At 44.3% G+C, this 24,500-nt stretch overlaps 1 protein-coding gene across 5 annotated transcripts in view; it reads left to right on the top strand.

The window, feature by feature from the left end:
* KALRN (kalirin RhoGEF kinase) overlaps nt 1–24,500 on the top strand; it is a 519,314-nt gene that overhangs the window by 482,787 nt on the left and 12,027 nt on the right. Inside the window, exons 47-53 of one of the 5 annotated variants that reach the window (XM_075093010.1) lie at nt 1,990–2,161; nt 6,512–6,750; nt 7,637–7,884; nt 11,105–11,228; nt 12,578–12,637; nt 23,039–23,066; nt 23,531–23,702. In XM_075093010.1, coding sequence (XP_074949111.1) covers nt 1,990–2,161; nt 6,512–6,750; nt 7,637–7,884; nt 11,105–11,228; nt 12,578–12,637; nt 23,039–23,066; nt 23,531–23,702 — 1,043 coding nt within the window. Of the gene's footprint in view, nt 1–1,989; nt 2,162–6,511; nt 6,751–7,542; nt 8,821–11,104; nt 11,229–12,577; nt 12,638–23,038; nt 23,067–23,530; nt 23,703–24,500 lie in introns of those variants that run through there. The other 4 variants (XM_075093013.1, XM_075093012.1, XM_075093011.1 and 1 more) reach the window with 4 other exon arrangements.

Below are 24,500 nucleotides of genomic sequence, written 5' to 3'. Positions count from 1 at the left end.
ACCAGTGCCAAGTACAGGGGCACGATCACTTCCCTACTCCTGCTATTCCTACCCTACTCCTTCCCTACTCCTACTCCTGCTTCCCTACTCCTACTCTTCCTACCATTCCCTTTAGCAGGACCATTGCCCACCTCTCTGTGCCACGGGTATCCTTACCTTGTATTGGAACCTCAACCTGAGCTGGGTTATTCCCTGGAGAGAGTCACTTTGTCCAAAGGTGTCACATAAACAGGCTGCCTCGTCACCTGTCTTTCATAACCCTGCCCTAAAAGTGGGCATCCAGAAATTGCATCTGGTCTGAGTTCATGAGCCAGTGTTTAAGGAGGCTTTATACTGTCAGCTAGGATCAAGTTTCTTTGACCTTGGTTTGAGTGCTGACAGGTTCCTGCTGGGCAGGTTGAACCCATCTTCACAGCAGTTATCAGGACTGACAAGCCGTCTTTGGCTAGCTTTGATACCATCTGCAGTCATGGTTGTCCAGTTCTCTGGGAGACACTCCCTGAGAGATGTAGGCTGTTTCCCTGCTGGTCGCATCCTGCCACAGAGCAGAAGGGCCTAGCCAGCACTGGAGATCCCATTGCTTTCCTCTGTCACAGCCGTTGGTGAGCACTAGAGTCTCTCCATTAGAGTAAGAAGGGCAACTGACTTCAAATGTAGCTGTTCTGGTCTGTCAGGGAGATGAGGCTCCCAAATATTGTTCTCCAAGGTCTGTCACATTCAAACTGTGATAGAAGCTTCATGGTGGTGTCCTGCATTAGTGAAGAACTCTTCTTTATGCAGTGAGGTTGTTAGGAATCAGAAATTGCATGTGCCGCCTTGGATACTTCTCGGTTTGATACCTTTCAGACTCTCAGAATACCTAAGTGGGCAGCCTTGGCAAATGCATCTGCCTGAGACACAAATAGGAGTTAGGGACTCTGACCTACAAGTCTTTTTCCTGGAGTCATACCAGGATTGACTTTGCTTGCTTTGGCTATCAACCAGAAGAGCAAGAGCTCAGAACAAGAGGAAGAGCACTGTCCAGGCTCACTGTCTGTCCCTTTCCTTGTCCCCATGCCAGAGGAGTTTCTTCCTGTCCCTCTAACTTCACAGAGACCCCCAAGAGAAAAGGAAGACGCTCCTTCCGTCTTGCAGTTTGAATGCTGGACAGCATTCAGATGTAGAGTGGATCTCTCCATATCTTGACAGATACTCAGAGCAATTGGAGGTAGACTTCTAGAGAGATGTTATTGCCTTAGTCTTTGGAGCTGTCTACTTTTGACATGAGGACTCTCTCTCATTTTCTTTGAAAGGCTATGCCGAACTATTCTTGTTTACTATCATAGATATAAGTAGCTCAGGAAAAGTTAAAGTTATGGGTACGCTTAAATAGAAGCCTCACAAGGGTAGGACAGCAGCTGAAAGTGCCATCCATTAAATTTCTAGAAAGAGTATCTGTGACTACAGTTAAGTGATGAAGTGATTGCACACAGATGATGGTGTAATCTGCTAGAAATAAGAAGGTCTGTTGGAGCGTCAGGGGAGAATTGCTCTTTTTTGAGGGTATATCGCTGTGCATGGTCCATTCCATTTTTAATATACTCTGATGACTGAGTCTTTCTGTCCTGTGGAGAATAAGAAATGTAAACACTTATTTAAATTGGAGGAATGATAGACTTTATTAACATCTTAATAGGAACATTTTGTCTCTTATTTACAGGTTACAGTAAATTTTTAGCACATCAGTCATGTCTATGTTACCTAAAAATAGAAGTTGTAATTCAAGACAAGGCAGGTGGATGCCTGATACATCTGTCAGAGCTTTATAAAGCATCATATTCAAGTTTAAGATTTATCTGCCTACATCTAGACGAGGCGAGTTCTGATTATGATCTGACAGTCTGTTATTGGACTCAATTATTTTCAGGAACTTTTCACAATTTCATTCTGATTCTTGAGTAATGTTAACTCATGCTCCATGTAACACATGCTTACCTTGACTTCTTTCAGATGAACTACCTTATCATTGAAGAAAACGTGGACAACGATCCCTGCAAGTTTGCTCTAATGAGCCGGGAAATGTCAGAGAGAGTCATTTTACAGGCAGCTAATCCAGAAATTCAACAAGCTTGGGTACAGGACATCAACCAGGTCCTGGACACACAAAGAGATTTCCTAAATGGTATGTACATGGTCTTTGCTCTGTTTCCCAAACTGTGACACTAAATGGGATTTAGAGTCTTTGTCTCTTTGTTCCCTCTACAAGAAAAACATTCAGCAACTTCTTTTAATAAGGAACCCAGGGAGAAAACTAGAGCCCAGTCTGCCTGTCATTAAGTACTGGGTCAAGTGGTATCCACAGAGTATGTGGGAAAGTCCTCATAATTTACAGCTGGTCTTTGACAAGAGACCACCTCAGTGCTGCAGTACAGACGTCTCAGTCCTGCATGCCAGGTCTGCCTGCTGGGAAGGAGAAGGATGGAAGAAGGGCCAGGCAAGCCTGATCTGAACTGCCGTGTGGCCCTGGAGCCCACTCTGAGAAGCCGCTGCGGCCCCATCTTGCATTAAAGACCACAGGTCATTCTGGCTCCTTGCTTAAGAAGGTGGTGGGTCCCTGAGCAGTTGCCCTGCATATATCAGTCAAATTTGTGCTCAGGTCTCAAGTCCCTCTTGTCAATGTCATGCCTTTAGTGGTACTTTTGTGCAAGATCCTTTAAAAATGCTAGAGTTTGCAGGGCTGTATCGCCTGGTGCTTTCCATTCTACTAACAGGTTTTAAACCTAATCCCCTCTCAAGACCATGCTGAAGCCAGGTTACCATTGTATCTGCGCAGTATGTGCCGCTTAGTCAGAGCAAGGCGTATCCCCAGGAACCTCCTGTTCAACGTCACCATGCGCTACAAGCTGAGGACATGAGGTGGGACAAAGGCTGCCTCCCCATCCATCCCCCTACACATCCAGACTCTGCAGGGCAGCAGCTGCTTTCAACAAAAAACAAAAGAGAGGTCAAGGAAACATCCGTGCTGTTTTCTCCTAGGAACTGTGGGAGCTGTGCATGAACAGGGGCCTTTCCAAAATGTCAGCTTTGCTTTAGGAATAGATTTGGGATGGTTTGAAATAATATTTCAGATTAAAGCTGTGTTTCTAAAAAAACCCCAGCCAAACAAAAACCTCCAAAAACCCCCACACATGATCACCAAAAGTGTGGATTTTGAAAGTAGAGAGGAATCAAATTCTGTTAACAATTTAACCTTGTTCTTTCTCATGTTTGGGTGAGGGAAAGAGGGGGAACCATGACTAGAGGAAAAATTTTAAAATAGCATCTCTGTTTATTTGTAAGCAACGAAGTGGGAATCATTGCTTCGGAAGCTTCCAAAATTGTTTGTACCACTCATTTCAAAACAGCTTTGTTTTTTAATCAAGCTTATATTAGAAAAGGGTTTTATAGTTAAAAACTTAATACATGTTCAATAAGGAAACTTACTTGCTTGAATCAAAATATTTTGGCTTGGTACAATCTGTTAGCTTTTTCGATTTTGGGTTTTGGTTTTCTCTGTGGATTTTTTGTTGCAGTATCTAAAGAGGCTTTTTCAGTTCACATCAAAACAAAGGTTCCCTTTCCTTCAGCATCAAGGTTTTGTAGTAATTTTTAAATTTTAATTTAGCTTAGTTTTAGTTTTCAAAAGTTACCAGGAAAGGGTTACAGGCAAAAGCTCTTTGTGACAGTTCAAAAGCTATGACTGAGCTGAGAAAGGAAATTTTGTTTCACCTGTAATTCTAAAACTTGATACTGGATTTTTGTGACTTGGAATTCAAAGGGCCTCATACAAGCACTGTAAAATGATTCCTTAAAGAGATTGGTGAGATGAGCAGTCTGAGTTCTCCGGTTTGACCAGTTGGTAACAAAACTTGCCAGTTTGTGTTGGTGCAGTTGGCTTTGGGTGAGGGCTTATAGGAATAAAAATAAGTTCCGGTAATGGTTAGCTACAGAAATTTTTTTAAACCTTGTGAGAACTCTGCACAGACACTTCTGCAGGGGTTTTCTGTCCCTTCCACATGTTTGTTTCTTACTGCTTTATTTTGTATATAGTCCCTCCTATCCTCCAGGACTTACTGTCCTGTGAGCCCCTTTTTCTATTGAAGCATCTTCATAGCCCCTATTTACCCTGTCTTCTGTGAGGCCAGCAAGGAATTTGGTGGGTTAGGAACATAATCGTCCATATCTCTAAAGCTAGAAGTAAAAATAGATTTATATTAAAACATGGGCTTAAGGATTTACTTTAAACCTATAAATAAGATCCAAGAAAATTATATTGTATCCAATGTCCAGTCTAGTCCAGAACAATTTAAGTGGCTTTTAGGATGTAATCTTATTGAGGCTGACTAATCTTTAAATATGTTCTTTAGCTTTGCATTTCATTAAAGCGGATGTTTTCTGTCTTTAAAATCATATTAAATCCACACTGAGCCAATGCTGTGTAAACTTAATAACAAAATGTTCCCTGTGAGTTCTTGCCCAAGCTGTCTCTGATTTTCTCAGAACAGGGAAGGCCTAAAGAGTACGGGGCTATGTAAAAGTATAGTATTTGTATCCACAGTTCATAAATGTAAAACTTGGTGCAATTACACTGTAATATTCAAGCTTTTCTTATTTTTCCTTGGAAAAGCAAAAGCTGCTAAGCTTGAGAAACAGACTGTGCACCACATGATTGGCTATAGTGACTGTTCTTTCATTTTGCTGTAAAAAGCAAGCTGTAAAGAAAATATGTCACTGATGGATATATTTCATAAGGAAAATGATATTGATCTGTACCTATTTTTCTATCATGTTTGGGGCAGGGGCTGAGAGAGAAAGACAGAGCATGCAAGTACGCAGACACTGATTTTTGCCGGAAGCCCGTAAGAGTATTAACAGATGTTAGACGGGAGGCTGGAAGCCAGGCATCGCTGTGATAGTTAACGGTGGAATTAGTAGTCACAAGCGGACATTCAACTAAATATCCTTTAAAAGCACTGAGTAGGATAAATTGGAGATAGATTGATAAATATTCATTCGGGTCTTACTGCTAAAGACCTTGCAGCCTAATCTACTGTATATACTAGAAAAATGTCAGTCACTTTCAAAAATTACTGTCAAAGTTCTCCCCAATCTTCCTTCTCCTCAATGGCTGATCTGCAGCAGGACTAAATCCTTTTCAGCTGCAATTGAGGTAAGCGAGTGAAACTGGTAGTCACTGTGGCATAAATACAAATCACTTCTGTGACAAAGGTCACTGTGTAGGTGTGTAGGTTTTGGAGCCAAGTAGTCTTCCAGATTGCTACAGGTCTATGTTTGTGTCCTTTTGAAGAAAATGGTGATCTGGCATCCTCCTTGATTTATTTTTTTTTTTTAGTGCCTTGTTCTTTAGTATTAAGTGATTTCTTGTTGGAGTAGTCCTGCTTCTAAGGAAGGGGAATGCTAGAGAGTGTGCTGTGTGGTGCTAAGCCTTTCTGTTTCTTCCCTTTTCCTCTTGTTGCGAAAGACATTCTTTCTGTTGTGGTTCCCTGGTTGGGCTGATGCTGTGACATTACGTCCTCTGTCTGCCTCTTGCTAGACTAGTCTCTCAGCATTCCAGTAGGTCTAGTCTGGTGCATGTACACAGTATTAACTGACTATAAATCATCCATTAAAGCCACATGACATGCAAAAACCAAACGTATAGGTCTGGGGATGGTAGTCTGAGCCTAGCAAATCTGTTCCTTTCCCATTCACTATGAGTCCCAGCCCTGATCCCTTCTCCTCCAAACATAACAAATTCTTTATTTCTTTACCATCTGGCATTTTTATCCTTCCTTTTCCCACTGTAAGCTCTCTCCATGGCTATGAAGTGTTCACTCTCACAAGGAGACCTTTTTTTAAGGCTGATGAAGCCGTTCAATGTTGCTTGTGGGTATTTTCTGGAGAGGTCTGGACTGCTGGGATTAATGTCTTCATGCCACCTATACTTCCTCACTTGCTGGTCATTTCCAACGGTTTCCTTGAACCAAAGTAGTTAATATAGAAAGCACACAGAGAACCAAGTTGCAGTGCATCATGCCTGGAGAGTATTTAGTAGGCACACTCTCTTGGGAATACACAAATGAGACTTATGGGTCTTGACCTGTGTTTTCTGATGATAGCAGAATTCACTGTAAATGAGCTGTGCATCTCTTATTCAGGCTTTCATTTATTTTGACTACAGGAGGTGATTAATTTGTGCATATTAATGCTATCATGTATTCTATGAATGGCAATAGCCCACTGTGTTGGTTAGAGAAGCTGTTCTTTGCAGTAGCATGGAGTGCTGTGTTCAGTTCATGCGCAGTGCAATGTAAAATGTTTGCATCCTGTCCAGCCATGTACGCACCGTGTGCTTTCATGGATGGCATCTCCTGTTCCTGTTTGGTTTGCAACTTTTGTGTGTGTTCTGATTGAATCACCCCACACACTCACTGTCTGCAGCCCTTTTCAATGTCATTGAAAGAATATAGCTAATTCTTTTCTTCTTTTGCAGCGCTGCAGTCTCCCATAGAGTACCAACGCAAAGAAAGTAGCTCAGCAGTGCTGAGGCCCCAGGCTGGTAGGGTCCCTCAGCCCAACAGCAGACCCTATTCTTCTGTTCCAGTAGGGTCTGAGAAGCCTTTGAAGGCTACAAGTCGTAACCCATCTCTCCCACCCCTGAAGATATCTACCTCCAATGGCAGCACAGGGTATGAACACTCACAGCCTGGAGACAAGTATGAACAAAGCAAGGTACTGAGCTCATCTGATAAAACATGATCTCATAGCCCATTTCTTATACCGTAGATGATCTGTGAAGTTAGCTTTAATAATCAGCTAATCAGCTCAACAGGAATCAACGTACTGAAGCAATGGTATAAAAAGTGAATTGGCATTAAACAGAGACCGTGAAAGCTCTGGCATCCAGATAGGTGGTACTTCAGCCGGGCAATTGAGACAGAGCCTGACCCTGGAGCCCAGAGCCCTGATCCCAGTGTTTTTCAGGGCACTGTGCAGACCTGGTGAACTCAACATCCATTTGCAGTACTGGCTGCAGCAATCTTCAGGCTTCTCTAAGATCCATTACCACCCATTCCCAAAGAGGCCTATTCTGATGGTATAGAAGAGTTTAGACCCTTCCCACATAACAGCTCACAGGGTGCCGGTTTGGGTGCATGTGCACTGCACACAAACCACCAGAGTCAGTAACCATCAGTGGTGTTTGGACCCCGCTGCTGGGTGTGGTTGACCAAAGCCGCTTTCCAATAAGACCTTTATTTAGGATCATGAGATGTGTAAGTATTCTTTCAGTTTCTAATGTTGAGCCTTTGTTGGTCTCTCCCCACATTTGGCTCAGCACAGATCTTTCATCTGTAAAACCATAGAAAAGAGAACATGGCTGGGGCACTGATGCACTAGCATCTGTGAAATCTAGTATGAAAAAGGAAGCTGGTTCATATCACATTACTGCCACCTTTCAGATCCTTAAAATCCTTTTCTACCAATGTGAACTTCAAGTGGTTTGTATCTTTTTCCCTGGTACAGTTAGACTGGAAATGAAGTGGTGGGATTGCTGCTGGAAAAGGCAGGTTCCTCAGCGCTGCCTGCTCACCGGTTTCTGTTGTGTCCGTTTTCACAGACTGATTTGGGAGGGTGCAATGGGACCTCTTCCATGGTGGTGGTTAAAGATTACTATGCACTGAAGGAGGATGAGATCTGTGTGAATCAAGGAGAGGTGGTTCAGATCCTTGCTGTCAACCAGCAGAACATGTTCCTGGTGTACCAGCCTGCAAACGACCACTCTCCGGCCGCTGAAGGATGGATCCCCGGCAATATCTTGGCTCCCCTCACTAAATCCACTACAGATAATAGCGACGGAAGCATCAAGTAAGTGCCATGTTGGCTTCGCTGGGAGCACTATGTGGATTTTTTGAGGAAAAAAAAATAAAAATAAACAAATCCAAATGGTAGGGAATTCCTGCTGATTTTTATCTACAGTGCCATTGGAACAAGCTGAGTGGTCAATCCACAGCGTCGGGCAGCCATGGTGGATAGCTCGGGTTTTGCCTATTTTCATTTTGTGGGGTTTTGTTTGTATTTTGGAGAGAAATAAAACCATAGGCGGTTAAAGATATGTTTTACATTACACCATTTTACACCAACATGGACCTGCTTGGACTGGACTTATATTTATGTTGTATTAAGTTACTAATCTATATATTGGTTATAACAGCATCTAGCAAAAAAAACCCCACAAAAAAATCCAGGCCCTGTGTTGGACTGAGGTTCACTTCTCAAGGAGGAGAGATTTTGTTGTCTATGGCAATTTCCTTGTACAGCTTGTATCTTTTTTTTTATTTTGTGTTTTGTTTTGTTTTCTGTTCGCAGTAACTTTTGTAATATATTTTTCTGTTCGCAAGACCCCCATCCAAGTACATTCCTGTATAAAGTATTTTGCACTATTTAAAAAAAAAAAAAGAAAAGAAACAAACTCATATTGATGAAGTCAGGTTGTGCAATATAATGGATAGTCGCAATGTCCATCATTGTACCTGTAATGTAACTAATTTTAAATGTACTATTTTAAATATGTAAAATAAAATTTTCACCATGAGCATGTTTTAATGAGGTAAAAGAACTAGTTTGACCCTTTTTTGGTTTTCGTTTTTTTTTCTGTTTATAACATTTTATTGTTTATTTAACAAATGTGTAGATATATATTTTTCTTTTCTGATTTTTAGAAATTTGTCAGTCTGAAATGACTAATGCAAGAAAGTGGTTTTTTGGTATTAAATACAGAAGGTACAACCCTCTTTTCAGTAATACCTGTTGATTTCTTTTAACATCTAAAATGACTAGATGGTAATGCATGATGTATGCTACAAATTGTGTAACCTTACATGAGTACCTCGAGGCGCAGAATTGAACACGAGGAAAAATTTTGCAACAGATTCACTAAAAATAATAATTTGAACTCTGCTGCAGTTTCAGTTAAGAGAAATGACTTTACCTGTCAGTCAGTAATGAATGCTACTATGAATTGCATGTCAAGCCAAAGGAATTGCTAAGCATGTCTCTTGCACATCTGCCACGGCCATTCCCAGGTTCCTCTCTAACTATGATATGCAACCACACGCCCTTACATTCATCCATGGCACCAGGCTCCTGGTAAAGACTCCAATTTCATGGCAGCTGTACAGTCAAATTCTGCATCAAATTATGTAGTCATATGAATTGCAGCCAGGAAGGTGTAACAAAATTGAAAGATGCATGCATTGCATTTCTCTCTTTCTCACTGCAGTGAGATTTAAAGCCTTAAAACATGTTTTCAGACTCAAACAGCTAAAACAACCCTGAAACCAAAAAGTTGCTTGAATAATAGAAGTCCTGTGGGTATAAAACGACCTGGAGCAGCTATTATCTTCAGCCCTGTCTAGTCTGCCAGATCATATTGACTAATTAGTTTGAGTAATAAAACTGTTTCTTCTGTTGACAAATACTGTGCACAAAATATGTGGTCAATCCAGTAGTGTTGTCACCATGTATTATTCACCGATAGGTCAGGGAGTCCATCAGCCATGTCCTTGACTCTTACCATATCCTAAAAAGAAAAACGTAACAGTCCTGAAGTGTTGGATAACTTCCCCTGCTCTGCACATCTAATGTGGGCCTTCTCCAGAGATGCCCAAATATCAGACAGTACTTACTGTCCAGCTGAGAAGTGCAGGGTGCTCTGGTGCTCCTTGTGCTCAAACATGACTGCCCATGCCAGCTGTTGGCAGTGGAGACACTAATCCTGGTTGCAAAAACAGTCAATATGACCCAGTTCAGTCTTGTGTCGGTGGCAGCCAGATGGTGGGAGGCTGTTAGTTTACTTTTTCCTTTAATTTGAGCCATTGTACAGCTCCCATCAGGTGCTGAAGTATAACCAAAAAACGCTTAAGAATCAGACGCACTGTTTATGGGGGAGCGTCGTCTGTGTGGGGCATCCTTTGAGTCCTACTTTGCTAACATACTGCATTTTATTGGCATCGTAGGTGATCGTTGGATTACATGCAACTTGCTTTGTAAAATGTATCAAGGTACTGTAGACGGGACATGTGCCAAACATTGGGCTTAAACATGCAAATCAAATTTGCATGACTTAAAGGTGGGCAGATGCTTTCAACCTGGATCCCAGCTCATCACACTGCTGTTTTGAGAGCTTTCTGCTTTGGACAACATACCCCTTCCCAAATCCTCCCCAACCTGTCCACTATTTAAACCAATTGAAATCCATATTAAGAACTGTTTTGGTTTTTTCTTAATTTGATTACGTCTGCTTTGATATGCAATTTCTGTTGTCAACACGGCATTGCTCTTACAAAGGGTGACATGGTCTTTCCCCCCCCCCCCCCCCCAAGAGTAAGGTCACAGAAGCAGTAATGAGGGGTGAAAAGTGTACTGGAAATCGTGCCTGCTGTGATGCTAGCTAAAAACCATGGACTGACTGATGTCCTCTCTAACTGGATTGGCAAAATCAAATGGGAAATTCTTGGTCTTGAGAGGCAGAGGATTCTAGGAAATCAGTTATCTCGTGGAAAGTTAATGATGTAGCTCCTATTTGTTGAGCTATTCATGTTCTGAGCAACATGTAGGGAGCAACACCTTGACTTTCTTTATTTTGTTTTATTTGCTCTACTGAGTAATCTATTAAGACCGTTCTCCTGTATTTACATTTGTTTCACTGCTTTTAACCAACAAGGCTGAGGACTGAATTGACCTTTTAAGTATGGCAAAAATAAAATAAATTCTGATTTGTGGCAATGCAAGACAAAGTCCCTGCAACCAGATGACCAAGTTCTAGTTGCCTGCTTCTATCATGGGCATTTTTTTCCTGCTCCATGCATTTAAACAGCAAGTGTGGCACAACATCTGCTTCGCAGAGCTGTTTGGTTTGGTTTTTAACTTCAACTCTCATTGCTCAGATTGAGATAGGCCTACTGCCAGTGGCTTTCACCTTCTAGGGAACTGCAGTAATCGCAAGTGTGGATGCTGGTTCCCCTTTCCAAATCCTTCCTTCCTGCTATGATTTGCCATTTGATTTCTGCGTTTTTTGGTACAACAGGAAGTCATGTTCATGGCATACCCTGCGCATGAGAAAGCGGGCGGAAAAGGAGAGCAGTGGCAAAAATGAAGCCAATGGGCCACGTAAATCCAAGGATATTCTGGGGAACAAAGTCTCTGTTAAAGTGAGTAAGGCCATCTGAAAGCTGTGTGCTGCTCTCCTGCTTCCCATCCTTTTCACCCCCTATAGCATCCTCTCCTGAGAGAGGGAGGGAGCAGCGATTTTGGGTTTGTTTTTTGGTTTTTTTTCCACTTCAGTTATCTTTTTTTTCTTTTTTGTAGTATCCATTTTAGCAGGATTTTTGCATGCAAGATAAAATGCAGCCTTTGTTTTTCGTTTTCTTTTTCCTGGCATCCCAAATGCAAGTAAGTAATCTTCATTAAAAAGACCAACTATATACATAACTGTTCTTAAAATTGGGACAATAATGATTTACTGACCTCTGATCTAGCCCAACCTGCAGCTCCATCGGAGCAGCTGCAGCAGTGAGAAAGCCACTGGGTGAGCCAATGGCCTTGCTGAAGTTGATGAGTTTTCTTTAGGCCAATATTTCTGCACATCTTAAGATAAGGGGTTCTCAACCTTGAGATGCTTAAGATTTTTGGTCTGGGGAGATGGTCTCAATGTTCTTTTTCTTTCCATATTATCAGACAGGGCAGGGATGCTGACTCTGTCTTGCCAGGAGAGGGTCTCGTGTATGTCTGTGTGTGTGTGTGTCTGTGTGTGTGTCTGTGTCTGTCTCTCTCTCTCTGAGATCTCCCAGTATGGAAAAGGTTGAGAACTGTGGGGTTAAGCTCCATCTTCTGCTCTGGGTGCCTGACTACTGTGCTCCAATTCAGAGGATCCATCCCTATAAACCGACCATGAGGCCTGCTCAGGACTAATCTGGGGCTTTCCCTCCCAACAGAGGCAAGCAAACACTTGTTGTGATTTTGTCACAACCAAAGCCCAGCCTTGATTCAGGAAAGCACTTGAGCATGTCCTTTGGATCCACCCCTCTCCAGGAATAGCCCATGATTAAGTGTTTTCCTTTGCAGAGGCTTTCTGTCTTGTAAGCCTAGTGAAATAGCCATGGCATGTGCAAAGGGAGGAAGCCTGCCACTGCAACCCGGGCGCCCGTCGCACCCACTGCGCAGCCACCCTGCAGCCCTGCACTCAGCCGGGGAAGGACTGGGCCTGAGGGAAGCAGTTGTTCCAGCATGGTGGCCACAGTTCTTCCTCCTGTTGCTTCCTCGCTGTGTTTACTACCCAAACATCTTGCAGAATCACTGCCTCTTCTTTGGCAAAAGCATGTCTTTGCCTTTGCTTCCCCTTTTTTGTTGTCATTTTGTTTTCTGTTTGGTTTTTTAGAGCATTTTCTGTACTGTTACCCATTTCCATGCTGCTCATAACTCCTGTACGGCTCTGCTCTGTCTAACCAATCTTTCTTCTAATCTCTTGTTCTCTTTCTTCCTCTTCATGCTGCCAAACAAGGAGACAAACAGCTCAGAGGAATCAGAGTGTGATGACCTTGACCCCAATACTAGCATGGAGGTAGAGACAATTATCCTTGTGATTATTTTTTTTCCAAGAACATGTGCCCATTTTGAAATGCCTTTGCTGAAAGGGGAGCTGGTGGGTCTGTATCACTCATGGACATATGTGCCAATGAAGTGTGAGTCACACAAAACACCAGTTCTGGTTTTGCCAAGCGGTGAACTGGAGCTTGAGCTGCCATTGTGATGGGAGCAGTGGAGGAAGCTGAGGATCAAGCTCCTGCTGAGCTGGAGGCTCACATAGCCACCCTCAGTCACTGTTTCCCACCCGGGACTTCATTCAATGAGATAATGCATGCCATGCATGTCAACTGCCGATAAACATAGCAGCTTTCTATATTACAAACACCCCTTGCCCTGGCAATACGTGCTGAGCTGCTAGTCAGGCTTGTGTTATAAATCACTGGAGCAAATACAACTAGTGCTTTACCTAGGAGATCAGAAAAGACAATGTCTCTTTTTTCTCCTAGTAGAGTGGGAAACTGCATTTCTATAAGGTACTGAAAGAGAATGGTAAAACTGGTTGCATTAATGTATACCTGTCACAGACAAGGCTGATGCAGATAGGTGGATGCAACCTGTGATGCATCACACAAGTGTGAAACCACCAATTCTAGTGGATTGACCAAGACATGCCTTGTTGAGAGAACCTGAAGGAGCTTAAAATCCTAAGAGTTATATATCTGATTCTCCTCAATTAATAACTTGCAGGACCCATTTTTTTCTGTGTATTGTGACTGCACCAAGCATTTGTATATGTTGTACCACGGCTGAAAGAGCTTCCTACTGAAACAGGCAAAGACAAGGGGCAGAGAGACATAAGTGGTTTGTGGAGATGACAGGGCAGGTCATTGAGAACAAGGATATCTGCATGTCCTAGGAGATCTCTGGGATGCTGTCAGCCAGGCTGCACTATAAACATCCTGCGAAAGAAAGCTGCTCTTCCTCCTGGAGGAAAAAAAAAAAAGAGGGATAAGTGTACTGAGATGCACCATCTCGGCTATTAACCTGAAGGGTCTCTTTTATTTTGATTGTGTTGGCGTCAATAAACACATCTTTGAGAAGAGGATGTGTACTAAAGGAAAGCTTTTGACCCAGCTGACATCCTGGAGATTGAATGGTGCTTACCGCTAAAGCTGCATTATTCTCAGGAGTGTGTTTGCATTTTCAAAGAGCATTTTGCCAATCACAGGTAACAACAAGTATATGTATTTGTTATAAGGTGGTGCCTAGATGTAGCACATAAGTCTGTGTAAGCTTTAGATCATTGGAAATTGCCCTGTGGAGTAAAACGTGGCTGAGATACAGGCATAATGTGCAGAGCTGGGTGAGAATTACTGGGTTTTTTGCAGAGGATTTCTGTGTTTTGATTTTGCTCAATAGGACGAAAACCAGATGTTTTAAAATTGTCAGTGGAGTCCTTACACTGTCAGCATTGCTAGTCAGTTCTGGCATGTTCCCGTGGGGTTTTTTGTTTGTTTGATTTGGTTTTATAGCCACAGTACAGTCTACTGTTCTTGCCTGCTCCTCAGTTCAAGGGGTAACCCTTTCTATTTAAACCAAAAGACACTAATTTGAAGTCTTGGCTGTGGTATGAAGTTGCTACTTGGGGAGTAACTATGTGCCTGGTATGTGACTTGATTTACACTCAGAAACCCTGTCCTGCATCTTCCAGGTCACTTACCAGAGGCAACAGTGTCACTGCACTGCACTGCAGTCCGCAGGAGCCACAATGTTCCTCATGGCTTGGAAAGCTCAAGTCTGCCTCTGAGCAAAACTCTCTGGGGCTGAGCAAATATTTAAAATGGCAGAGGGAGTTCAATTTTGGGCGTGACTTAACACCAACCTAAGGTGACACTGCCCTGCAAGGAGCAGCACAGCCCTCACCTTGTGCTGGTTTTAGTACATCTGCAGCCTAGAGTGAGTGCAGTCAGCTCGGTGGCCCAGCTAACAAATGTCACGGGGGAGGGATTGCCAATAAATGAAACAAAGTCATCCAGAAGGAGCAGAGCAAGGGCAGGTTGCTAAAATGCTGATGAGGGAAACAGCCCTAGAAGCAGCCATGGGGAAGTCTAGTCTGTAAAGATCTGGGGTATTCGCTACTGGAAGGCACAGTTGTTCTCCCTTTCCCTTTATTATGAGTGTTTTCATGCTCCTTTTCAACCATGTTGAGAAATGGACTATATTAAGGCCTTGGGAGCTAAAGTATTTTCTCATTAAAATGGAGGCAAGGCAAGCTTCTTCCTCTGCCAGATCCTGGTTGAGGGCTCTTCACTGGGTCTTTTAGGCTTTGTGTTTTAGGCTTAAATAATTCTTAAACAGCTGTGCTACCCCTCCACCTCGACCTGTGTGTGCACTGAAAATCAGTAGTTCACCTGGTTTTCCTTTCCCTACTCAGCATGGTACATCCCAGCGGAGCTGCTGGTGAGCTCCCAGGTGAGCTGGAGACTTGGCTGCCCAAGGAGAAGGAAGACCTTGTCCTCACACCTGGCACAGCTCATGACCAATTTTATAGACACTGGGAGAGTTGGTAGGAGAGCTGTGTCCTGGCCATCAACATTTAAAGGTGCATGAGGCCCTACCTGTGTCATTAAGGAGGGGTTGTCTGTAGCTGTTACTACAGTCATGTAATAACAGGGCAAGTCACCTGGCTTCTCTTATAGGACTGTCACCCCTGATATCCCTCTTCCTCTCATCATGCATGAGAACATGCACCCAGTGCTGGAACAGAGACAGCAGCCTCTAAATACAAAGCAGCCCTATTAATTACTTGGAAATGTCAGTGCAATTTACTTCCAGCCTACTCCCTGCTCAAGAGGTTGGTAAGCTGGCCGTAGTGTCCATGATGTCCCACAGCTACTGTGGTCTTTCAGCTTTGCTCGCTGTTTATAAAATACCACTAGACTACAAATCTGTGCAGTAGATTCCAGATTTCTGAAGCGCTTTGGCTTTGTTTTGTTTCAAGGGGAAACATAAAAAGAAAGAAATGTGATGAACATACATAGTGAGAGCAGGAAACTTAAATACTGGGTGACTGTTTAAAAGAGCTAAAATGTTATTCCTGTGTTTTTGCCTACACAGGGACATGCTGGTCCTGGAGAACTTTCCATTCATTGTAATGATGAATAGAAATAGTATCTCTTGGTGGCTGTTTATTTTCTCTTTATTAATAAGTAATGAAAGCTCACAAGGATGGAAGCAATTCCCCGCCCCCCCCCCCCCCCCCCCCCCCCCCGTTTTCTGCCTTGCACTGTTGGTTCACAAAACAGACGGAGCAAACTCACCTGTTAGGCATGTGAGTATAGGAGCAGGCACTTAAGGCGCCTGTGTAGCCATGTGAGGGATAGGAGTAACCTGTATTTAAGGAAGATCAGCGACTCCCTTTCCACATGTCTGTAGCTAATTGTACAGGGACAGGCAGCTCTGCTTCTGGGTAGAAGGTGTATGCCCTTGTGAATCAGTAAATATTGTCCACACCCAAGTCTGGGGTCCTGGACAATGACACAACTAATTGTCCTACATTTCTGTGTTGTAACATCTCATGAGGTTTCGCTGTTGCTGACAGGGTCATAAGTCAGCTGCGCAGATGCCATCAGGCTACCTCTCTTGTCTAAGTGACTGTCCTTTCAGCAGTCAGAAGACCTTACTGACCTAAACCTCACTTAATTCAGCAGCAGCCCTTCAAGGCTTTGGGGTGGACCTCACATGTAGGGATCTGATGGCTCCAGACATCTTGTTTCGCCCAGCGTGACTCCAGCCTGCACTGTGTTACAAGTAATCCTGACCAACACACAGTTGTCACCAAGTGTCTAACGTTTGTTCCAGTTTCTTAGCTGTGCAAAGAAGGGATGAAGTCGCGGCCCACCCTGAGTCAGTGGAAGTGCCATCATTAGATTAGTGAGCTTGGCTATTGCCACGGTATGTAAGCTGGGTTTCATAATCTTTTTTTTTTTTTTTCCAGTTACGACACTTTAGCATGTTAAGAAGTACTCAGAGGCATTTAGAGCAAGATAAGAACTAGGATACATACTGTAGGGAAGAATATTGTGTTAGCAACCCCACAGTCCAAATGGTTGAGTAAGTAATGGTTCAGTGGATACAGCATTGGCTCCAAGTCAGCACTCAGCTCAGGCCAAGAATTCCCAAGTGCTTTCGCCAAATGCCTTCACGCCCTGCCTTGAGCTGTCCATCTCCAGAGCAGATCTAACATACTGTCTTTGTGAGATCTTGTACAATACTGATAAGAAAGCCTTTCCTGGACTGTTATCACATTGTGAACAAGTACAATCCTGAGAACCGCCCATATGTCCATGGAGTGGCCTCCATGGGCGACACCACTGCCCTTCTGCCCGTGGGCTGTCCTGCTGCCCTGAGTGGGCAGGCATTGCTGAGACCAAGTAGGAACGTGGCTCATCAGGTGTGACATAGCCTGAGCTGGCAGCGCAGGTGCTGTGGTTTAGCTTTTGGAAGAGGAGGAAGAGACCTACTTCATCTGCAGAAGGGGGTAGAGTGCTACAACATGGTGCTTGGAGTACCAGAGACACCCCACAGCTACAGCTCTTGAAGCATACCAGCCATTAGGGCCTCTCAGCAAGGGCGTGCTGAGGGCAAGAGGACTTCTGCTTTGCGCGGAGGCATGTAGAACAGTCAGCATCCCTTGTGGCTTCTCCGTCAGTCTCAAAGGCAGCTGACCCCATCCATACACACTGGGTGCCAGAAGGCATCCCACATCCCCACCAAAAGTCTGATGCCATGGGATGTTTCGTCAGATACCATTCTCCCATTTTAAATTCAATTTTCCCTTTCATGGTATCTATCCATGTGTAGCAGGATCCTTATTTGCTCCTTTTATCAAGAAATTTAGCTTGTTAATTTCTTTTTTGGGGGAGGGGAGTCTGGTGACACTGTGAGCTTGTCCCCACCAAAAGTCTCAAAGTAAAAGTTGACCTAGTCAAAGATATTTTGATAGATCTTTTCCTACAAGTTAGAGTTGGCTTAACTCCCCTATAATTAATTTCATTTTTTTCTGAGAATCATTAAGTTGGGGTTTTTTTTTTGAGTGAGGAAGCAAGGAACATGCTGCTGACCCCACTACCAGCATGTGCAAATGTGTCAATAATTTATTTTAACACGGTGAACAAGAAGTACCATGAAGTGTTTGAAAAATGCTGAGCTGTTTGTCTTGGAGTAAACATGCCCTCTACCGTTTAGATAAAGCATGGATCTTATTACAGAGGACTTGGTTTGCAGCCTAGCTTTATGCTTTGGGGGAAAAAATATTCTGACTCCTGTTTCTGATGCAGTCCCTTAAAAGAGGACTGAAATGTGCCATTGGAAAAATCTGGGCATCCGCTGGGGCCTTCTGTGCACTGAATGCATCTGGGCTGGGCTCAAATCTCCTCCAGGGAGGTGGGTTAGGCATGGTGAGGACACCTCTGCAACAGAGAAGCAAACCCTGGCCCAGGCAAGAAGCCCCCACAGGCAGCCAAGCTGCGTTTGCAGAGTGTCTCAGGCTTGGCCGTTGGCATTGCAGAATGATTTCTTTCTCCCCACCAAATACAGCATATGTGCAGAATTGAAAGATGAGCTGTTGCTAAGAATTAGGGCAGTCAGTGACACTTTGCCAGAGGCCTTTGCTGCTACTGCTGCAGATGCCTTTCTATCTTTATAACATGAGCTTAACAAAACAGTAAGAAAGTGGCCCAGTACTGCAAAGAACTGAGTTGCCGGGTGCAGCACCTATGCTGCTTTTCTAAAGCCTGACTGTTACACTTAAGTCACTTAGATCTAAGCCTCTTAGATCTCTGCAGGTCCACAAATGCATTCAAGTACGTACTTTTTGTGCCTTTCTTGATTTAAGCCCTGAAACAGCACAGGCTGGAGGCAGGAGAAGCGAGGTCTATTTCTGGCTTTTTTATTGAATAACAAGCTGTCCTCCCATTTTTTTCTCTCACCCCCGCTCCCTCCAGGTCCCTGTCTTTGCCTGGTTAGTGTTAGACCCCACATCACTTGAGCAGAGGCCATTTCATGGTCTGCCTCTGTTACCTTGTGTGGGGTTTCCATTTTCAGCCATCATTGAATGGGAAACAGAAACTCTCCTGGCCACAGAGGGAGTGTAACAAGTTTTCACCTACCCTGGACCAGGGTACAGGTATTTCATCCAATGAAAAAGATAAATCTATCTCATTTCAACTAAATTTATGTCCCTAGAAAAATGAGCTGGTGTTTCTTACCTAAGGAGTGACTGCATTGCCAACCCACTTTCATCCCTTAGGGTTTGCATTTGCCTGGTGTGGAGTGATGCTGAAGATGGTGTGAGAAGTTTTTGCACTGGGTAGTTCCATCCCCATGAGTTTGTTCACTCCCAGGACAGACTGGCAGCCACAGTGGTGCAGGTGGTGATCTCTGGGATTTCTTCAGAGAGCCTTTGTCAGCGTGAGTCCCAGCTTATGGCTGCCATGGCTGGGGATGCTTGGCTGAGGGCCAGGCTGTGAGAACCTCGTTCAAACCACTACAGACTGAGTGGAGTTTCAGGGCTGAGCCTTACATTGCTTTTCAGAGAGAAAAAAATGTAAAACTCCACAAAAGCCACATAACCAGCAGGGTGGATTTTTTCCACCTGGTAATCTCAAAGCAGTGCAGAGCATTCCCTGAGTAAGTGATGTGCCAAAGGCAGGGCTCCTGCATCACCCCCACAAACACAACCACTGCCCTTTGGCTTGTGTGGGTGCTCCCTAGGGCAAGCAGGGGCTTTTAAAAGGGGGAAAACATGTGGAGAGGGTGGTTTTTCACCTCCTTTTCTCTAAGGGAGAAGTCCCTTGGATTTGGAGTCCACCATGTTGCCCATGCGAGCATCTGGCATTTCATGTGCCGCGGGTGCAGCATGCTGGCCCCCAAGCCTTGGCAGCTGCTGGGGGACTGCAGACTCCTTGCCCGTAATCCCCATTTCAGTGCACATACCATACCCTGCTCACCAGCCACCCACCCAGGGCCCCTTGCTGGCAGGGATTTCTGCTCTTCAGAGCAACACGGTCTGGCTTTCATCTCTCTATGAAGGCCTGGAGAAAGAGGAATAAAATCGAGAAGAGTTACTTGCATGGATATTGACAGATTTTCCAGCTTTTTGCACACACCGTCATTTTCAAGAGGCTCTGGGAGGTACGTGGCAAGTCCGTCCGTAAGGGAAACCATCCCCAGCACCGGCAGGAGGCTGTGCAGACAAGCAGTACGTGAGCTCCCATCCTCCGAGGGCAGCGGGGCCATGCTCTGGAGGCCTCCTTTCTACCCACAAGATTAAAAACCTTTTTTGGCAAATGAAGAAATCATCTCCAAAGGTCTTGCACTTAATCTAGAGCTCTGTGGAGTCTGTCATCTTCTGCCATCCGCCCATAGCGTGGAAACCGGGCCAGCCTGCAGAGAGAGGCAGCGAACCCCTGGGGCCGGCCTGGGAGCGGACGTGTGAGCCAACGGAAGTGGCCTCTGGCTGCAGCTCTGGCTGTGAACCTTTGCTTCCTTATTCCTGCACTTCCCACCCCATCATTTGACCCCCCTCCTTCAAAGTAGACCAAATCTTGTTCCCTAATTAAGTAATGTATTAAATCACTTCAACAGCACTTAAACATTCCTTTGCAAAAAGGCTTTTATTTTTGTCTAAGCTTACAGCAGGCTAAAGCTGCAACGTGGCTGGGGGGTGTTGTTAGGTAACATTTTATTAATTAACAGATTAAGTTTTAGCAAAAGAAATGTAAATTTTACTCATAGAGTCTTCCAATATTATCTAGCAGAGGTAATTTTCTTTCTGATATTCCCATGGTGAGCCAGGGGAAAAAAACATTGGTAAGGCAATTATTATAAATTATTGTGCCTTGGAAGTCATTTAGAAATGTAGCATTATTTATTTATAGATATATCTCTTACATTCAACATTGGAGCTGCATCTTCTAATGAATCCTTTAGAGTTATAACATTAATACAAAGTGTTAAGAGCATTCTTTCTCCCAGTCTCTAATCCTACAAGGATGGAAATCAGTGAATAAAAACGGAATTTAGTGCATGCTGCAGGGAAGAAAGGGGAGAGCTTGAGAGGATAGAGTTGTATTCCAGTTAAGACAAAAGCTAGAAAAATGATGATGTATGTGCAAATGAGCTGATGCCTGGGGTTACTTAGCTGATAAGATGGTCTCACTGAGTGAAAAGTGACAAGCAGTGGTTATCCACAGAACAGATTTTTCTTCCTTTGCTGTGCTGTGTGAGTAATACAACTTAATCATGAAGCTCCATCTCTCCTTTTCCACATGCACAGGTGGGAGAGATGTTCTTCTTCATCCAGTGCCCTCTTGCGCCCCAATTTCTTCCTGCCCAGGGGATCCAGGGGGCCATATGTAGGTCCTGGACCCTCTCAGAGGCTCTCAGGGTGGCTGGCCAGAGGTCCACATCCTGGCGTTGGTGCCCAGCTGTACCCTTCAGATGGGGCTTCGGGCTTTGCAAGTGAAACCAAGGCCAGGAGATGCAGCCAGGAGGAGGAAGATCTGTCTGGCTCTCTTACCTGCTCAGGTTCCTGCCTGCCAAGCCAAGCCATGCCATCATGGGGGTGGCATGCTGTCCTGCACCCTCCCCACCTTAGAGGTGCCCCCAACATGGCTTTAAAATATAAGAAGCCCTAATTATAATAATAGTGCTCAAAGAGTCCTCTCCAGGGATGTAGTCAGAGGTTGGCTCCTTCCAGGATGCTGGGAATGAAACATTTGAATTCTCAGTGCTCTTGGGATCATGTGAGAGTCCAAACCATCACACTTTTGCCCACCAGATATAGACCTTTAAGACTGACTGGCTACATGGTAGGGGCTGAAACCTGCTCTGCCCAAAAGCAGCAGCCCCTACTCATTTGTGGAGTGCAGAGTGTAAAGCAGTGGCATTGACCAGTTGTTTGAGCCGGTACTGTGAATATTGTGTTCGCTGTAGATGTGTCCCAAAGGATCAAATTCTGCCTATTGCTAGGGCGAAGGATAGTCTCAGTCTCAGATGGCAAGGTATTTGCTGATGTAAGGTATGTTTCTATGGGGAAAAAAAAATGAACCTTTCTGAGTGGTGAGTCCATGTTATGCCTGGTTCATTTGGACTTTCTGGTGGTGACAGGGGAAAGCAGACCCTGAGGTCTCAGTACTGGTACCAGAGGTTTGCCCAGGGCTATGAAGAAGGGCTATGAAACCGAAATGAACCTGAATATGCTCAAGTGCCTCCTCGAATGGCACCCTGAGCCGTTCACCTTGGAAAACTATTTATAAAGCCAAAATATAAATATAAATCTTGGAGACGTAGCTATGCTATTTTGAAGGGTTACTGCTTCTGCATTGTGGCCTAGTTTCTGAGGCTCTGCAATACATCCCATCAGCTTTGGCAAGCCACAAATTAGGTCACTGCTTCATTGGCGTAGAAACAGATAGTAACAAAGATATTTAAGGCAAGATAAGCCACACTGGTGTTTATGGTGCTTGATATAAAAGTTTTAGTTTGATTTTGGATAACGAGGCCTTATGAGATTATTAAAATAGTTAATGAGGCTAAAACCTCTATACTGTTGTACACCACTATGTAGTTAGGGTTGATGCTGTGTATAAGAACTTAGTGGCATTGTCTTTGCTTTTCTCAACTTTGCTTCCAGGTTGCATGAGGTACTTGGCATATATAGGCCATGGAGAGACAGTAGTTTTTCAAGTCTTTGCTAACTTGATCAATTAACTAGCTAGATAAATTGAGAGTTATCGAACTAGTTAGATAACTGAGAGTTATCCAAAACTAGTTTCAAGTTTTCAGTAGTCCAATGAAATGAGTGAAATTTTAGTTGTTGTGAAGGTCCACGAGTTGCTGCAGGACTGACACTTGCCAGTAGCCAAAAAGAACGCGGTATTTCTGATTTAGTGCTTTGCTTTTTCTCCTGAAGCTGAGCAGAAGTTAAAAGACATCTCCCCAAAGCTCGTTAGTGGCCAGAGTGCTGGTGAGATGCCCCAGGTGCGTGGTGGCTACAGGCCCTGTGTGATGTGGGTCTGGAGCTGGGGCAGGGGGGGCACAAACCACCTCTGGGAAGAATTAATGGCTTGAGCATTATCACCCAAGCAAAGAGAAAGCATGTGCGCCCTCCTCAGCCTTAGTGCTGTGGCTGTTATCTGTGATGCTTCATCAGAGTTCAAGAAGCTGTAGCTTCCATTTACTTTCCCAGCCGTGCACAGGCTTGTTTGGTTGTCACTAAAGCCTGCTGTATCTGCAGGTTTTTAGAGGTTGTTATTAGCCACTGGTCAATGCTTCTGCAGTTCTGGTCAGGTTCATCATGGTACCTTGTGAAACCAGATGTCTCTGTCACTGTCCAGAAAAATAAATACTTTTATTTCTTTGTTTTTTTCAGATAATCAACCCCAATTTCATTCAAGAAGGTAAGTTAAGGATAACTGTGCACCGACTGGCACAGAAGGGCAAGTCAGCAGCTTTGAATTACTCCGGTGCACCAGCATGCTCTGCACCCATCAGCATTTACAGCAAAGGCAGCCCTCCACTGCTCAGTCCCCAGGAAAGTGGTCCTTCTGCTGGCTGCTTGGCTTAGATAGCCTGGGGCCACAGGCAAGACCAAAACCCCAAACCTACCTTCACAAAGTCTTGCCCTCCTGCCAGAGCACAGAGCTGGGAGAGTGGACAGTGCCCACTACCTCCTTTGCTGAGCTGCTGATGGCTGGCTTTTAGTGAAGGGGGAGTTTTGGTAACATAATCCCAGGACCCCCAGCTGTTTGGGACCCAGATCCCATAGTTGATCCCATAATGTATTCTCTAGACTTGTACAGGGAACATCCTCTCCTGTAGATTAAAAGAAGGTGTCATATTTGTGTTCCCGTGTTTTTCCCAGTGGCTCCAGAGTTTCTTGTGCCATTAGTGGACATCACCTGCCTGCTCGGTGACACAGTGATGCTGCAGTGCAAAGTCTGTGGACGGCCCAAACCAACAATAACCTGGAAAGGACCAGATCAAAACATTCTTGACAATGACAACAGCACAGCCACTTACTCGGTGTCATCTTGGTAAGGTCCTGCCCTTGGATCCCAGCGTAGCTGGTCATGATGGTCATGTTGCCCTCAAATACGGCACGAGCCAGGCTACAAGGCTCATTATAAATACAGTTAATCAAGTCTGGCATGGTGTACTGGCACATTGCTGAACCACAGGTTAGCTAGAAAGGATCAAACTTTGGGGCTTTGGTAGTTCTATAGTTTCCCACAGAAACTATATCCACAGAGTGTGTTGCTGGCAGTCATGAGCTTGCTCTCTGGTTGTGCTCTGCCCCAGGAGGCCGTGACCTCCTGAGCCAGCTGCAAACAATCAATGTATCCAACATCAGTTTGGTGAATACTGCCTCCATGTTCTCTGCTTGAGTTTGATGTCATGCTCACCTGTGGTAGTAACGGGAGTCGAGCAGAACAAGCCCTCACCGTCTTGCAATACCCATATCATTGGGCTTTTTCTCATCTCATGGGCAGAGGTGGTAACTCCTGCAGTCTTCCTGAGCCCTTCCTCAGCACATGTAGAAGAGCCTACATGTGCTCCTGGGAAGGCTACATCTGGCTGTGCTCTGACAGAAAGATGCTTGTCATGATGATCCTGGCTCGGCTAGGGGTGAGGAAAACCATCTTTACAACAAGCACTGGTAAGATCCGAAAAGATCTGGAGTTGAATTCAGGTCAGGTAACAGCCTGCTGCTGGATGCTCATCTGCAGCTTATATAAGCAATTTGGGCCAAACTGCAGTGGAAAACTCCAGGAGGCAATCTTTCATGCAAACTTTTCAGTGCTTCTGGCTCAGGCTGAGCTGAATCCAGGGAG

The sequence above is a fragment of the Phalacrocorax aristotelis genome, chromosome 5 (genome assembly GCF_949628215.1).
Source record: "Phalacrocorax aristotelis chromosome 5, bGulAri2.1, whole genome shotgun sequence".
Taxonomy (NCBI): domain Eukaryota; kingdom Metazoa; phylum Chordata; class Aves; order Suliformes; family Phalacrocoracidae; genus Phalacrocorax; species Phalacrocorax aristotelis.
This window is presented reverse-complemented; position numbering and strand designations above follow the sequence as displayed.